A 17,484-nucleotide genomic window follows, 5' to 3' on the forward strand; every position below is an offset into this window, starting at 1 on the left:
TGGGCCTGGATTACGCAGGAGAATTTAAAAAAAAACAAAACAAAACAAACCAAACCCTTGCAGTGTATATAGATGTAAGAGATAAAATTATTTAAACTAAAGTTCTGATATTACATTCTCTGAATACTGCACATTCAAGAAATGGTCAATAGGGTAGTAGTAACTATTTTATAATAAAGTATGGTACATCACCTTAAAAAAAAGGAGTTTTAAAGTATATCGTAATGAAATATATGTACATGTATCCTTAGATTGCAGCTACTACAGTCATGCTGGAAAGGATCATTCCTAATTGCCTATGGCCTAGAAGTGGGATACCTGGAGAACTCATTGGTCTGGAGTCTGGAAAATGGTATTTTAGGTAAAATAAATAAAGACAAAAATGGACAGATCTCAAAAATAAGAAATTGAAACAAACTGGATTGCATTGTAGAGCTAGATAATTTTTTCACTATATAATGAACATACTTGGCTTAAAGGGGTATTCCCACGTTGCATACTCACCAGTCTTCACTGCTGTAAAATCTTTTCTTCCTGGTTTCTTGCATCATTTGGTGGGGGGGGGGTTTCAAATGCAACCTGCCATTTAGCCCCGCCCCCAAATTAGTGTGTCGCTCCGCCCACCCATATTGGAGTATGAAGTACAGGTAGCAGCAACTCCATTCTGTGTTACATTCAGAGACTGCCTGTCTCTGCCATAATGAACACAATTGAATTAGCTAACCTGATAACTGGGAGAACAAAAGAAATGAAAGCAGCTCCTCTCCTCTATCTGATAGCTGGAAGTTAGGTCACGTGGTGTAGATACAGGAATAGCTAGAAACACAGGCTCGCTCCCTGCACTTAGCCCCTCCTCCCTCCCCCCTGAGAGCAGGCAGCTACATCACTTGATTTTTGAGCAGATAAGTCAAGGGCTGTGTCAACAATGAATTGAATAAAGTAAGATAGTGGACACACAAATCAGTTTTGCTGAAGCAGTGTATTTAGGAAAAGTCTTACATCCACATTAACAAGCAGTATACTGTAGATAGGATCCTTGTGATGGGACAACCCCTTTAATAAACAGCTTTAGCAGTTTTTCGGCTTTTGTGTTGTAAAGGGTTAATATTGCTTCTTAATGATTCTTCCACTTCAGTTCTAGCTCTTTGAATATCTTGGTACTGTCTGATACAGAAGGTGTAAAAGTCCAAAAATGAGTAGACTGACATGCAGCTTCTGGAAAGGAAGGGGCTGAGGAAGGCTATACATTTTCAATATATGCTATACCAGCTATTCCATTTTGACTCCAGCTGTTTGTTTGGTTTACTAGGTTCCCCCGAATAATAAAGGTCAGGGGATAATAACATTCCTAGAGAATTGGGCACCTTTGCAGATGTATGGAGACTTACAAGCCATTTTTGCTCCACTGGGGGATTATGGGAAATATATGCAAATCTGTTTTGCAGGATGTAATTAGGAAAACAGTGCTTCTGTTTGCTGCCTGTTAGGACAGCCCCCTTAACATCATGCATGACTTTTTTTTAATAAGCTTAATAACAACATGGATTATTAGGGATTATTGCCAAACTAACTGGGAATCTCTTCCTTTTGGAATAGAAATACTAGTTTGGCAAAAATCCCAGCATCATGTTATTAGGCTTATTGAAAAAAGTCATGCATGATGTTAAGGGGGCTGTCCTAAGAGACAGCGAAAAGAAGCACTGTGTTCCTAATTATATCCTGGAAAACAGATTTGCATATATGTCCCAAATAATAAAGTGATTGATTCCTGGTTATCTTTTGTTTACCAACTTTTTTTCTCTTATTAAATCACAAATTCGAATCACAGTAAAACATTTGGTTTGCTTGTCAGACTTACTATACTTGGCAACAAGGAAAGGAGGAGAGGGTAGGGACATTTAATTTGCCTATATACTTGGGGCTGTCAGCTAGCATGACATTAGGTTCCCCATTTTTGAACAAGTCTTGCTTCTTGCTCTTTATATTTTACTTGCTGGCTTTGCCTATTTTCTCTTTTGTTTTATTACAGTCACCTAAATCAGTGGTGTGAGACATTCTTGATTCTTACTAGCTTTAAATCCAGAGTAACACAGCTTGCCAGCTAAAGTCCCTCTGTCCTGTCCATTGAGAGGTCAGGTAACAGAAAAGGCTCTGCAGTTACTGAGACAAAGTTAGGTTATCTAAATAAAAGATATTACTTGTAGCAAAAGAGGACATCACACAAATAGGATTACCATTGTGATATCTGACATGTTGTATCTGTTACATAATTCACTGGCTGTTTGGTCTTGACACTGGCAATGTTGATTTAGTGATGGGACAAGACAATTGTGGGGGGTGTTCATTAAGACCAGCATATTGTAAGCTAGTTGGTTATCCCTGCACTGCTGGAGGATTAGGGTGATTTATGAGGAGGCGGTGACCTCACCCATAGCACACCCTCACCACGCTGCTTTGCAGACAGTGGCAAGGGTGGCGTTAAAATGGCCCTTGCAACAATTTCCGCTGCATGCGTCATTTAAAAAGTTGCAATAGCAGAATATATTATTTATCAATCTACCTACAGTACAGTGTGTGTACATGACCATTATATGGCTTTACATTTTTTAGCAGTTTTCAATTCTCCATACCGAACTGGTGGGTATAGACTTGAAGCTATGATGTCTGCCATACACTAGATACAGAAAGAAAAGATAATCTGCACATCTAATCCTCAGAAGCATCAGCTCATATAGGATATTACAGAATACTGATCTGTAGAATAAGGCACTTACTATGGGATAGAAACTTCCTATTCATCTCCAGAAGGCTCAGTCTGTACCTCAGTGGGATCATATAGGGTATTATATAGAGGAGTACTTACCTGGTACTGATGTGAATAAAGGAGTAGGAGTCATATAGAAACTTCCAAATCTCTTGCTCACTCCTCTTCTCTTCATAAACTTCTATATAATTTGACTCTGCTGTAGTTCCACTTTCTATAGCAAGATGGAATTCAGCTGATCTCGCTTTTTTTTTTTTTTTTTAAATTTATTTATTTATTTGAGTAAAAGTCAGGTGAGCAGGAAAAAAAACCTGATGAGGAAAGTTCTCATTTTTTACATAAGATATAGTACAAAAGTTTCTTATATTCCCCTATGTTGTTGATTGATGCAAGGTTTGGTAATAAAAAATAAATGAATAAAAAAAAAATTAGTAACCACATAAGCCTAAACAATAAGACTATGCATTGGTTGCAAACTGGAATGGGTTAAGACATAAAAAAAACATTTCTGTATTTCCCGAATTCTACAGGATGATATAGTAAAATTGCACTTCTATTTTTCCCCAGAATTGAAGAAAAGAATGAGATCTTTTTACCAGACAGGAGGAAAATACAATCGCATTCAGCAAAAGCCAAAATGCATTTTCATTTAAATGAGAGTATTTCCATTTCAGGCTATACGAGTGGAGATTAATAGAGTATAATAAAATGTGTACACTGTTTTATGACATCTTAAGGTTCAATAAAATTCTGCATTTATATGTAAATACTATAAAAACCAAGAATACATTCATGTAAATAAAACACTTGAGAATTAAACTTTTAACTGCACCGTGTGGTGTCCAGACTCTAAAGGTGTTGTGTGGTCTCATGTACAGAACTACAATAATTGGGTGTAGCACCATTTCTCTACAAAAAAATAAAAAAAAATAAAATAAATGGATATCTATCTATAGTGAATACGAGAATACAAGAAAAAACAGCACCGAGCAAATCCTTGTGTATTACCACTTATTAGGCGGAAGAATGTATGACAAATGGCTCCTCACCTGGCAGGGTTGTGAGTGTCACAACAACCCTTGTGGCATATAATGCTCACTGCAGGGGTGAGAGTACTGGGGAGCCGCCACAGGGAAGTCAGGACAACAGGATATAATGGACCAGCCTTCTTGAAAGAATCGGCAAGAAATCAGTGCTCACCCGGAAATATTCGAAACACTTTTATTAGCACAACGCATTTCGGGCCACGGAGAACCCACTCCTGGCACACCCTGGAAGGAATTAGCACTTCAGAAAAGGCTCCATGGCCTGAAACGCGTTGTGCTAATAAAGGGGTTTCAAATATTTGCGGGTGAGTGCTGATTTCTTGCCGATTCTTTCGAGAAGGCTGGTCCATTATATCCTATAGTGAATATGAGTCTTTTTTTTAGCTATTTCTTAAAGGGGGGGTGCTCTTTAAATTGTTCACCTTTCAGAAAAGTCTCCTCAAACATACCATTATAGAAAGAATCGTAAAAAAAAAAAAAAAAATCAGTAAGAGCACGACGTCTTTCATGTAAAATATCCCTTACAATCTGTGAAATAAGAAACGCCAAACGTGATTTCCAAAACATCAACTTTATAGCACGACAAAAAACCACATATTGCACTCACTTTGTACCCAGTTTGGGTGTATAATAAATCAGGTGTTTGCACAGATGCTCTAAATAAAAATATATATTTTCACATTTCCATCTTTATTTGGCAGGCGATCACATCAAACACAAACACAAGGAGACAAATGTAATACTGGAGGCGATATGCCTACACTTAGGGTTTCCACAAGTTTCAATTATCCGACAATCCTTTCTGCTTTTGAAATATCGAGACCCTTAATGTACAGTGCACTGACAGAAATTGTATTTACCAGGATTTCCCCAGTTATGGACCGGGTCTTCTTCATAATGGTGTCCAGCTTTCCTCTTTATAAAATATATAAAAGCCCTACATAGATTTAACTTACCGTTTAAAACATACTATCCTGGTTCAAACAAAAGAGAGGGAAAACATTTATACAACAAACATCAATTATATTATTTGCAAACAATGTGCTTATATATATTATTTTCCATATGTATGCATGTATGTGTGTATAGGACTAGAGTTCTTCAAAATCATGACCAACAGAATTCAGTGCCTCTGGGTGCATGACTCTTCCCATAAACAAGACACAGCCTAAAATAGAAGCAAAACCAGATTACAATGGATTTGTAGGACATGCCGAGTTTCATTTTACAAAATGTATCAAGCAAGAGCTGGGAAGCAGCGATAAACATGCAGAACAGCTCCCGGAAAGAAGGTTACATAACCGCTGGAACAAGCTTGTATGTTCACTTCAGCGGATAGAAGTTAAGCAGACAAAAAACAAACAAATACAGGACAAAAATGCTCTGGAGGCAATTGGAGAAGAGCTGAAGCACAGATACCTTTACTACGGTTGAAAGACCCACATCAAACAGCAGGAATGGCAGCAGGAGCATCATGTCCCACAGCGCTGCATGCACTATGGCAGATGTCACTTTAAGGTCACATGAAATGCATGAAGATAACTCACCGGTTCTGCGATTTCTAATCAAGAAGAAGAATGGGTGGTCAAAAATCACCTGGGGGTACAACACTGCCATCCTACTATTGGCAACCATTCCTACAGGGAAACAAGACGCCATCAGATGGGAGAGACTATAAAGCACACACTGAATTTTGTTAGGAGAAGGAAACACAAAAATAGAATGATCACACCGTGTCATGTCAGTGAAGTAAAGATTACCAGGCAATGTGTGCTCTGGCTCAAACGTGGAGAAAAAGACATTTAACATTCTAGAAAATCCAATTTTATAAAGTTCCTTGTTTTATAATGATTTTACATTGTATATGTATATTCAGTGTCAGTAAACTGGATTATGAAACGCAATACAATTTCCATTGGCTTTCTGTATTAATTTCACATGTATTCCAAGGGCTCTGCTTGCTATCATTCAGCTGACGTTTCTTTTATTCACTTCAAGAGGATACAGCTCTGTCCTGGTCATGTGACTGACACACATGAATAAATACAGTATAGCTATAAAGAGAAGTGTCTTGTCACGTACCCTGCACCTGTGTAACCATCAGAACAGGAAACAATGAAACTACCTATTAACACCCTTAGAATCAATACCCCCCCCCCCCATTGTCATCTACCAAGATCCATAAAGTTTTATTTTCCTGTTAGTGTAGCTGTAGGATTCTTAGTTTTTTACAGGACAAGTTAAATTCCTGAATGGCACCATTTTGGGGTACACAAAACTTATTTTTAAACTCTATTACTTTACATAATTTTTCTTTACAGCCCCAATAGGACTCCGTATACTAAAGCATTATTGTGGCTAAGGCTTAGTTCACACGCAATTCCGCGTGTGCATATTCCATCACAGCTACCGCGACAGGATGCCGATGCAGTGCAGATTAGACCCAAATGAATGGGCCTAGCCAGGAGCATGCTGCCGCGAGGCAGATTATGACGTGGATTCCACGCCAAAATCTGCCCCTCTTGCCCCATATGAACGGGGCCTAATACCGACCCACATGGGTTAATAAATATATAAATTTTAAAAAGCTCGTTTTATATTATCCTATGAACCCAGGCACTCACGGGGCGTGAGTGGAAGGTAAGAAGGGTGATCACAGGTGTGCCAAGAGGCTTTGCCAGGTGATTTTCTACCTACCCGACAGTCAAAAATGGACAGCCAATCTCTCAGACCGTGCCTCCGACATGGCCTAACAGGCATACATCCATGACGCACTCAGCCAGCATGAAAACAATTGGCATCCTGTGTTCACACTGCGGGATGACAATGAGGAACCAGAGGGAGGCCCTTCCTTCTATAGACTCCTTGGATGCCACAGTAAGCAGCTGCTTCAACAATAGCATCTAGGTACTAAATGGGAAGATATTAATTGATTGCAAGGAGGGACCTTGGAAATCTCAAGATTAGATACAAAGACACTGGAAAATTGATTATCTTTATTATTGCATGTGATTCTGCTACTTTCAATTCAATAGGATTGCCAGAGATATCTAATCTCCGATGGTCCCAGTGAAATGAATGGAACTGACCACTGCTCCATTTAGTGTAGGGTGCAAAGTGCCCCAGATATTGTGATTGATGAGGGTTCCATCGGTCAGCGCCCCACCATTTCACAACATATCCCCTCATCCTTTGTATACGGAGTGACATCTGTAGCCCACAAGATTGCAAACCCCTTAATACATCTAGATAGACTGCAGCTCTAGCTAAATAGAATAAATCTATTAAAAATGTTGCAAAAAATTGTAGTGTCTCAATATTGCCAGTTTATTTTAGACCAAATAACTGAACGTAGGCATCATAGAAGCTCCAGGATAATGCAGGACATAGACACATAGAAACTTTCAAGAAAACAACAGAAATTGTTTCCATTGAACAGAAATAAATGGAAAATGATGAAAAAATTGTCTCAGCAAATTATCATTATATCAAATAACTATAATCAGACAACAATTCTTCTGTAAAGGCCGCCGTGAGCACTTTATTATAAGACCAGAACAATTTTTATCTATTATATTGTTCCAATCATTGGCAAAAAAAAAAAGTTTCATCTAGCTAGCCATGCTCTTTATAGATGGTCACCCAGTGAACAAATTGTGGAATTGTGGAAGTCTTTTCTTTCTGTTTAATGGGATTTTACAGTGCATATGCTGTGATACCTATATGAAAATGTGAAGTTACGAAAGCTGTATACATGTCCATGGATGTAGCCATGAAAACAAGAAAATATATTTTAGATCATTTTAGAAGAATGAGATTAGATGGGGTTTTTTTTCATGCTACAAAGTTACTTTTCTTGTTTTAGGACAAGTGGGGGAATTTATCAACCCATGTATTCCAGTTTGATTTTGTAGAATAGATGGGTGATAATGTGGCACACAGACCTTTTTGGTGCCAAAGATGCGCCAATTTTCCTGTTCTGCGGCTTGCTCACTACTTTCTGGGAATGCGGGAAAAAAGCAGGGCAGAGAGTTGGGTGGGTATGCCTTTGCCTGACATACTTATTACAATTCAAACCAGTTTTCTGGAATCCCATTCTGGCAGTGGGGCATGAGCCTGAATTATTAACGGGTTAGAGTTTCTCAAGAAGTCAGGCACACCCTGCACCATTTGGGGCCTTTATTAAGACTGGTGTGAGGAAACAACAGTCCTAATAAATTCCCACCAATAACTTTATATCCATCTCCTTGAAAGCTGTATTAGTCCAGGACATCCTCCCACTAGCCTAAGGATCTTTTCACATGGGTAGAGCGGTCAAAACTAGTCGAAATCTACAATTTAGCCAGCGATCAGAACTCATTTTTAAATGGGATCTGTCAGGTGTTTTTCCACCATAAAGTGGCACCATCAGACTACTTAGGTTAATTCACATGTGACTTTTTAGGCTTTCAAACATTTATAACTTCAACTCTGTAACAGAAAGATTACAGAGGGACAAAAATGGAAAAGGAACTACTTCATCCTGCACATGAAAGGGCCATTTAATGGTGGAAAAACTATTTGTCAGGTTCCCTCTAAGGATATTTCATACTGGGCAACTATCTGGGGATGAATGGCCATATAACTTACAAATGCTCGTCTGGCTGCTTGTTTCCAGTATTGTTGGCAGCAGATCCCTGGTAAATATGTGCTGCCTACAATGGACATTTCTAATACCCCTTACACCACGCTATTATTGGGAACAAATCACTCACTCAGCCAATCCGTCTGTGTACAGAGCCCTTACAGTGCCTCATAGTGGCAGAAGATAGAACTTTAAAGGCTGAAGTCCCTTGTTGCAGATTTTCCTGCGTTTTTTTTTTTTTTTTAGTCAAAGCAAGGAGTGGATTGAGCAGAAGGTAGAAGTATAAGAACTTCCTATATATTTCCCATTCCTGTTTGCAACCATTCTTGGCTTTGGCTAAAAAAAAAAAAAAATACAAAACAAAAAAAACAAAAAACAAAACACCCACAGCAAATTTAATACCACTCATCCACAGTAAATTCACTAACACAATGCTCCCTTAGTGTCCTCCAAACAGTGCAATTCCCCCATAGTAGCCCCCATATAGTAAAACACCTGCTTAATTTCCTCCACACAGTTTAAATGCCCCTTAGTGTCAATATAGGGTTATTATTCCCTTTACATATTGTATAATGCTTCCCAGAGATCCCAACACAGATGTGCATTATAAATAAAGTAATCTTTATGTAGCCCTGTTTCCACACAGCTGTCCTCCATAATTCTAGTTTGTGGCTTGATGAAACAGTCCTGTGCTAAGCAGCAGATAGTACTAATCAAAGACTGAATGGTGGAGCAGGAAGTTGCAGGTTTCCTGCTTCACCACTGTATTTAACTCTATCTGCATCCTTTGACGGGTTTTCCAAGGCACCCTGGCTGGGAATGGCTAACAGACAACAAAAAATTGTGTATAGTATAATCCTGCATTGCTAGTAGAGGAAAGATAGAAGAGCATATGACTGGAGGATCAGACAAGTATGCTTTCTGTTAGCATAGAAATGTCAGCTAAGGAGCTTTAGTAACGAAACAGGAGGGCATTTTTAATTAAGATCTATTGGAAAATTTGTTTCATTTTATATGAGAAGTTAAAAAAAATTGTGAAGGTAGACATAGTATTTCAGATGTCTGAGGAGTAACAAACATTAAATATGCAAATTGCAAGTTCATGCATATGCAAGGTTGGGCATTTCTATTACATTACAGAGACAGGGCCTTTTTGACTTTAGATTTGTCCTTTCATTTAGAAGAAAGGTTTAGCTACGAGATTACACACTGCAATTAATGTAATTTAGAGAAAAGATCTGACAGACAGAAATTTTGGTATTCTGTGAGCTATGCACAGATAACTACCTATCCATTATATACTACTCATGTGCCTTTTCAGAACAGTAAAGGGATGATATGTCCTAGAACAGTGATGGCGAATATTTTAGAGACCGAGTGCCCAAACTGCAACCCAAAACCCACTAATTTATCGCAAAGTGCCAACATGGCAAATTAACCTTAATACTATGTGGATCCACAATTGCCGACAATTAAAGACCCGCCAAACACAGTCATGTGAGTGGGGCTTTGCAGAGCTTTCAATACTACAAACAACTTTGTGCTGAAAGGTAAAAGTATGCATTTCGTATAAATCTGAATAATTAATGTTCACTATTTACATTGAGAAGGATCTGTTTTATAGTGACCATGCAATGTTATTACAGCTTGTAATAATATCACTGGTCTGCTATAAAACAGACACTGTGTGATATAAAAATGAGGGGCCCCCCACACAGTACAATTTGTTCAACAGCGATCCCTGCAAAGAACAATCTGCTCCACAGTGATCCCCACACAGTACAATCTGCTCCACAGTGATCCCCACACAGTACAATCTGCTCCACAGTGATCCCCACACAGTACAATCTGCTCCACAGTGATCCCCACACAGTACAATCTGCTCACCAGTGATCCCCACACAGTACAATCTGCTCCACAGTGATCCCCACACAGTAGAATCTGTTCCACAATGGTCCTCACACAGAACAATCTGCTGCAAAGTGGCCCCCACACATCTGTAGAATCTGTTCCATAGATGGGTGCCCACAGAGAGGCTCCGACTGTCACCTCTGGCATGCGTGCCATAGGTTCGCCACCACTGTCCTAGGCCGATAAAATAAAGTTACCTATGCACATTTGGCAGCATTGCCCCACAGTAAGCAGGTTTATAATACTGTCCAGAGCTTCATTTATGACACCTGCCAAGCAGGGTCAGAAAGTATATAGAGCAACCTAAGGTGTTGTGAATCTGGTTGTTATTGGAAACCATATAAAATGCTGCAGGCAAAGAGATCACAACGTTCACGTTGCAGAGCCAAATATAAAATGCATTATAAAAGACAATCATATAAATACATTCACTATTGATTTAATCCCCCTTCCTTCAGAACGAACATGAAATTTTAACTGCACAGCACTGTACAATAGAACTATGAGAAAAATATACTATTAAAATTTTCATTTCATAGTTATAACCATAAAGCTATACTATACCAGAGGCAGCAGCGGCTTCAGATCCCTCTTCATTAATCTCAAGATAAGACTTGTGAACAGCTTTATCAACATAAAGATCCTTGTTTTCTGAAAACAATGCAGATTGGTTACAAGAATGAATGGTTGTATTCAGATGTGCAATAATGTATATGGACAATGAAAGACAGGAAGAGAGATTCTGCCATAGCATGAGGAAGATAAATGCTAGTGGTACATCTGTTTCTAGCAATAAATAAAGGTGTGTATTTCTAGGCAAACGCTCCCAATATGTGCTGGGAGAGCTCAGAAGCTTTTTCATGACTCCTGGCCAATTTCCTCCAAAAAACATAACAGAAAAGTCTGGCCAGCTCATGTAGAAGACCAGCCTGATCTTGAAATAGAAATAAAATGAAGAACTTAACCAAATGGAGCGAACTCCAGGTTGTAAGGATGTCATGTACTGGAGAAGGCAAACCATGAAAGAAAAGAAAAAAAAAAAGACAAAAAGAAAAATAAATTAAATGTATTAAAATAAATAAGAATACCACCGCTCTCCTTGGGGTGCATCTTATATAGCCTGACACTATTTGGGCTGTTTGGGGAGTGTAAAGGTAGGGCTCTCAACTTATTTCATTATTTGCAGGAGTAGTAACAGGGACATCACAACGCACTACTGAGAAAAATTCTGCTATTTTTAAAACAGACAAGTCAATAGAGCAGACAGGGGCTCTTAAATATACAAAAACTAGTATCTCAAAGATAACCAGTTTGTAAGTAAACACACCAAAGGGAATAATCCTGTGAATTTTACATGAATAGGTCCAAAGTGCGATCTTATCTTTCCATCTCTCATACTAACTGAATTGTAAACAAGGGGATTTTATGCTGACAGAATCTGCCGTTTGTTTGGTGCATCACGCCCGATTCACATCTGGGTTTGGTATTCCCAAGCGGACTCCCCAAACGGAAACCTATACATATTAAAAAGCGGTTAGAAAAGAAACCACATGGACCCCATAGATTATAATGGGGTCCGTGTGGTTTCCGCAGGAGTCATACAAAGAGAAAAGTGCTGCAAGTACTCCCCGAATGGAATACCAAACGCATATGTGAACCAGGCTAAACTTTATACTGAACAATGATTATGCAATTTTGTTTGGGAATTTATTGCCCCATAAAAAGGCCTTAATATCAATATACACAATCCAGTCATATTAATGTGACCACCGCCTTTGTCGTAAATGTTAAATAACCAATCACAGAAGGCACGTGTCATCAGCCATCTGGGTGCACTCATCATTGTGGAAGGCATGATGGATCAACACAAGTATGTATTTATCCTTGTGGACCATGTTCACCCCTACATGCGAATTGTTTTTCTTCAGGATGATGGCATCTACCAGCAGGACAATGCGATGTGTCATAAAGCTTGCAGCGTACGTTCGTGGTTCGAGGAGCACCAGGATCAGTTTACCGTACTTCCTTGGCCAGCAAATTACCCGGACTTGAACCCCACTGAAAATCTGTGGGACCACCTCGATCGGGTTGTTCACGCCATGGATGCTCAACCACGTAACCTAGTGTAGCTGGCCACGGCACTGGAGTCGGCATGACTCAACACCCCAGTGAATATCATCACAACATCCCCTCCATGGCTCGCAGCGGTTCGCTCTGCCAAAGGTGGTTATTCTGGATTTTGACAGGTGGTCACATTAATATGACTGGACTATATAGAAGGTTTGTAGTGACCAAATTTACATTAAAAAGAAAACAAAAAAACACAAAAAAAACAAAAGAAAACCTAAACTATCACAAAAGGCCCATAGTATGTAGGCTTACGGAGGCTTGGTGCTTTTTGATAGGTCAGATGAATTTCTTTTTACCTTATTTTATGCCCAGTTTTACGCATCAGTATAAATCTGTCCAATCCTTATCTGCTCAGACATCTATCGTCAGGAGGCTTCTACATACTTCTGTATAAATACAACTACCTGAATCTTATCTCTCCCATCATCGGCATCAGAGAAGAGTCGGGATGTACCCACACACATCAGATGGCCGCCCAGTATATCTAAGGAGTATGGCCTGCTTTAAGCTTCTGTGTTGAATACCAGGGACGTAGCAGATCTTGGACCTTGCACTCTTCATTTTAATTACCAGCAAGATAATAGAATTGCAATAGAATATTTATAGTTTATGACTGGTAAGAAAACGCTTCGCCAGCTCTTCCCACATTTCACACATTCGGTAGAGCCTGTATCATATTCTCTATGAGCAGTGGATACATTAACACAGATTAATATTGCTAGCCTTGCTTTGCTTATATTCATAATGCTGAAATATTTTAATTGTGTATTCAGAGAATCTTCTCTGCAACATGTGGGAAGCGAGCAGCCTGTGTACGGATTACCCCAATGTATTATTAATGGACTGCCTGTGCAATATAATATATAAAAAAGATAAATATGAGCAATAAAGTATGATGACAGCCGGAGCTGGAAACTGGAAGATACAAATACTGCAGCGGTATCATACCGGATATTGCAGACAGATCAGCTTGTCTACTGAATATCTCTACGATGCCAAGCCTTGACAAAGCATCCTTCAGATCAACCGTTTCTTCCACTTTGAACCTATAAAACAGGTTATTTGAGATTAAAGCACTTTTAAAATAAAAAGGTTTGTACTGTAGTAGAGATGACTGGAACATCAGGAAATTGAACACAATGGAAGCTCTCAATGGGATCTAAATAATCTTATCTATACAACAGACCCATAAAATGCCTTTCAAGCCATGAGAATTACATGACAAGTCAAATTATGCTGTAGAGTGGACCTGTCATCTGGTCCCTGGTTAGATTTTATTTGCTTTATTATGTTGGTTAGTGCACTGTATAAAAAGTAAAGGAGAGGGGATCAAAGCGACTTCTCTCCAGCAATTGGGTCACAAAAAACGTGAAATTCAGCCATGTCGGGCACATTTTGGGCAGATGTTTTCCGTCCAAGTCTCTAAAATAATGAGTCACAGCAAAATGAACAGGGTTTCCTAATAAAATCTATTTAAAGGGGCTCTATCACTAGGAAAAGTCATTTTTAACTAATCACATCCTTGCATAGCCTTTAGAAAGTCTATTTCACACCTACCTATAGTATGTAGATTGCCTCAGTGGTTTCTGAATAAGTCCGTTTTTATTCATATGCTAATTAGACTGGTGCACGATCATGCACACCTCTCCTATTGTTTTCTATGGGAGACTGCTGCTGCTGCTGATGATGACTCAGCTTCCTGTTTGCTTCACACACATAGAAGAGAATAGAAAAGAGGAGGCTGCTGGGAACTTCCTGAGCTGGCTGGAGGCTCATTAGTATATGAATAAAAACGGACTTATTCAGAAACCACTGAGGAAATTTACATACTAAAGGTAAGTGTGGAATAGCATTTCTAAAGCCTATGCAAGCATGTGTTTAGATAAAAATGACTTTTTCCAGTGATGGAGTCCCTTTAAAGATCTAATTGCTGGCACTGTGAAATAAATATGTATCATAATACACAGACAACAGTAGCTCTATAGAGAATAAATGAGGGGGCAAAGTGGAAGTGAGATCTTGCCTTGGGAGAGGGGTTGGATCACAGCACTTAATCCTATTAACAACTTATAGCTGAAAACAGTATGGCAGGCCTGGGATCTCCTAGGGATGACCTATTAATCCAGGGTGCCCAAACTCTGTCAATCCACTACCTTTTAAAAAGGAGTCTGTCATGTAATGCCTTTCCCCCCCCCCCCCCATGAAAATTCGTGCACAATGCTGGACCACGGTTCCATTCAGAATAGGGAACAAAACACTCCCATTCAGCCACTGATTAACCACAGAGACCCCCACTGTCTTGCAAGTTATCCCTTCCTGTGGATAGTAGATAACTTGCTCAGATGGTAAAATCCCTTTATACATACTGTCAAGTGAATGTACCGTATATACTCAAGTATAAGCCTAAGGGGGGGGGGGGGAATGCAGCAGCTACTGGAAAATTTCAAAAATTAAAATGGTCAGAGTTTTTGGGTGCAGTAGTTGCTGGGTGATGGGAAAGGGGAGGGGGTGTTTTGGTTGTCTGTCTGCCCCTTCCCTGAGCTTGAGGACTGAGTCCCCCCCCCCACACTTGGAATTCAGTCTGGCTGAATATAGGGTATCTGCAGTGCTCCTATTAACCCGTTCCCAACAGAACAGGAGCACTGCAGATACCCTATATTCAGTAGACCAGGCACTTTCAGACACCGGGGTACCTAATGTGCTTGTGTTTCACAGTACTTTTCTACTTTTGTATGTATTCTAGGGAAAGGAGCGATTTAGAACTTTTATTTTTTTAAATCTTTTTTTTTTTTTGCACTATTTTATGGGAGATTACATTGATATTGTGGCTGGTCATAGACCCCCCCAAAAAAATAAATAAATAAATAAATAATTAATTTTTTTTTTCTTTGTGCTGACTCGAGTATAAGCCGAGGGGGGCTTTTTCAGCACAAAAATTGGGCTGAAAAATTCGGCTTATACTCGAGTATATGTATATTCACTTGGGAGTATATTCACTTGGGAAATTTGAATATTGATTTCTATTCTTATAAATGAAGATTGGTGATTTTGCCTAAAAATAAAATCACACGTTTTTCAAGCTTAAGGCCAGGGCCCCACTTTGCGGAAACGCAGCTTTTTTTGTTGCAGATTTTGTTGCGTTTTTTTGAGCCAAAACCAGGACTAGATTGAGCAGAAGTTAGAATTATAAAGACTTCCTATATATTTCCAATTCCATTTGTAGCCATTCTTGGCTTTGGCTCAAAAAACTTCAACAAAATCTGCAACAAAAAAACCTGCAATGTGGGGCCTCAGCCTAAAGGTGATTCTTGATTTTAATCGAGTTTCATTTTTTTTTTTCTTAAAGAAATTTTTAAAAATTCAGTGATTTAACACAGGACAAAGTGGTCTAATTCAGGTTTACTCATCTTATCAGTCAACTACTGACTACAGCAAATAAGCTGTTAATCATAGTTTGCCGCACAGAAGACAAAGGTTGCTTTCACACGGAGTAACGCTCCGCTCATTCTGACACGTAAACACGTGTCAGAGTGAGCGCTGAAGTCAATGGGATTCTGTTTTACAGTGCTCACTATGACACGTGTTTACGTGTCAGAATGGGCGGAGCGTTACTCTGTATGAAAGCAGCTAAAGCCTGCATGAATTAAATCAAACTCTAGCAGGGCTAAACCCACATTCACATAACCGAGTTTCACCTGTGAAACACGGCCCACACGTTGGCTGGATCTACCGGCTGAATAGTATGATGAAAGAGAGACTTCTAGAATAATAGTCCCCTACGATCATCATACACGCCTCCCAGTGATGTGCTGTACTGACTAGATGTTGAAAATGAGAAACCTGATTTTTTTGAATTGCTAAATTAGTCAAGTTAAATTTGACTAATTACACCACTATAGTTTATAATTATTCCCCCTTTATTTATTTTTATGTATATAGCTCTAGAAATAGTTTCTAGAACAAAGTATATACAAAAAGGTAATCCTACTATAAAATGTAAAACTAGATTAAAAAAAAAAAAAATGGAACAAAAGGTATACTGCAATTCCAACCCCCCTCCCACTCAAACAAGTCTTACAGCTTTAAGAAAACAATCTCTCAGTTTTAACACTTACTAGGCCTCTGCGGTTTTCTCTATAGTGAAAGTATAAACTAGAAAGTGAAAACACCTACCAAGATAAAGGCTCACAAGTAAATACAGAGGACACCAATAAAAGCAACTTTATTGCAATATAAAGCAAAAACAATATAAAGCGCACCTGCACTACCTGGCGTTCACAGGCACCTCTTCTTCCCAGTTCTGTAAATTGGAGGCATTTTTTAAAAAAACATGTCAGTAAAACTGAGGAGAATAGGCTGCATCTCATCCCTGGTTAGGATAGGTTCACACCTGCTTTGGGCTCTCTGTTGTACACGATCACCGAGGAATCCGAACAACAGAGAGCCAGTCCACTAAAACAGCACTTGCCTGCAGACCCCATAATCCGGGGTAGGCAACCTTCAGCACCCCGGCTGTTCTAAAATTACAACTCCCAGCATGCATACTTACTCTGCTTTTCTTGGACCTCCCATGGAAGTGAATGGAGCATGTTGGGAGTCGTAGTTTCACAGCAGCTGGAGTACCAAAGATTGCTGACTCCTGCCATAAACTATAATGGGGTCCATCAGGTTTATGCAGTTTTTACACTGAAACCAGCAGAAAGAAAACACCTCCATGTAGGACTTTTCTCTCCACCGATTTTTGGCAGTATCTGTGGCGGAGTTTTTGATGTAAAAGTGAATCTTGTAATTGGAGTTGGACTGCAGTTTCAAAATAAAATTATTCATTATTTTAAACTGTACAATATAGTTATCAAATTGCATAATTAATTGGATGCAAATTTTGTTGCCTATTTATTTGCATAGCAATTCAATAACTTTTTTTTTCTGAATTAGAGGAACTCTAAGGTTTTTCAGGCAATGGCTGTCATCCACTTTAGAAAGAGTTAGTGTTGTGCTGTGATAAAATA

At 39.1% G+C, this 17,484-nt stretch overlaps 2 protein-coding genes across 2 annotated transcripts in view; one reads left to right on the top strand and one right to left on the bottom strand.

Annotated features, from left to right (window-relative positions):
- Positions 1-3,458, top strand: part of LOC142196739 (transient receptor potential cation channel subfamily V member 6-like) — a 42,663-nt gene extending 39,205 nt beyond the window's left edge. The window contains exons 14-15 of the mRNA XM_075266714.1: positions 252-361; positions 3,332-3,458. Of these exons, the coding sequence (XP_075122815.1) occupies positions 252-361; positions 3,332-3,458 (237 nt within the window). The remainder of the gene's footprint in view (positions 1-251; positions 362-3,331) is intronic.
- Positions 3,459-4,362: 904 nt separating this feature from the next.
- The window catches only part of SERPINI1 (serpin family I member 1), a 36,854-nt gene continuing 23,732 nt past the window's right edge, over positions 4,363-17,484 (bottom strand). Inside the window, exons 6-9 of the mRNA XM_075268717.1 lie at positions 13,424-13,521; positions 10,910-10,996; positions 5,358-5,447; positions 4,363-4,978 (exon numbers count right to left, since the gene is read on the bottom strand). Coding sequence (XP_075124818.1) covers positions 4,902-4,978; positions 5,358-5,447; positions 10,910-10,996; positions 13,424-13,521 — 352 coding nt within the window. The 3' untranslated portion in view covers positions 4,363-4,901. The remainder of the gene's footprint in view (positions 4,979-5,357; positions 5,448-10,909; positions 10,997-13,423; positions 13,522-17,484) is intronic.

This window comes from Leptodactylus fuscus, chromosome 3 (assembly GCF_031893055.1).
Source record: "Leptodactylus fuscus isolate aLepFus1 chromosome 3, aLepFus1.hap2, whole genome shotgun sequence".
Lineage (NCBI taxonomy): Eukaryota > Metazoa > Chordata > Amphibia > Anura > Leptodactylidae > Leptodactylus > Leptodactylus fuscus.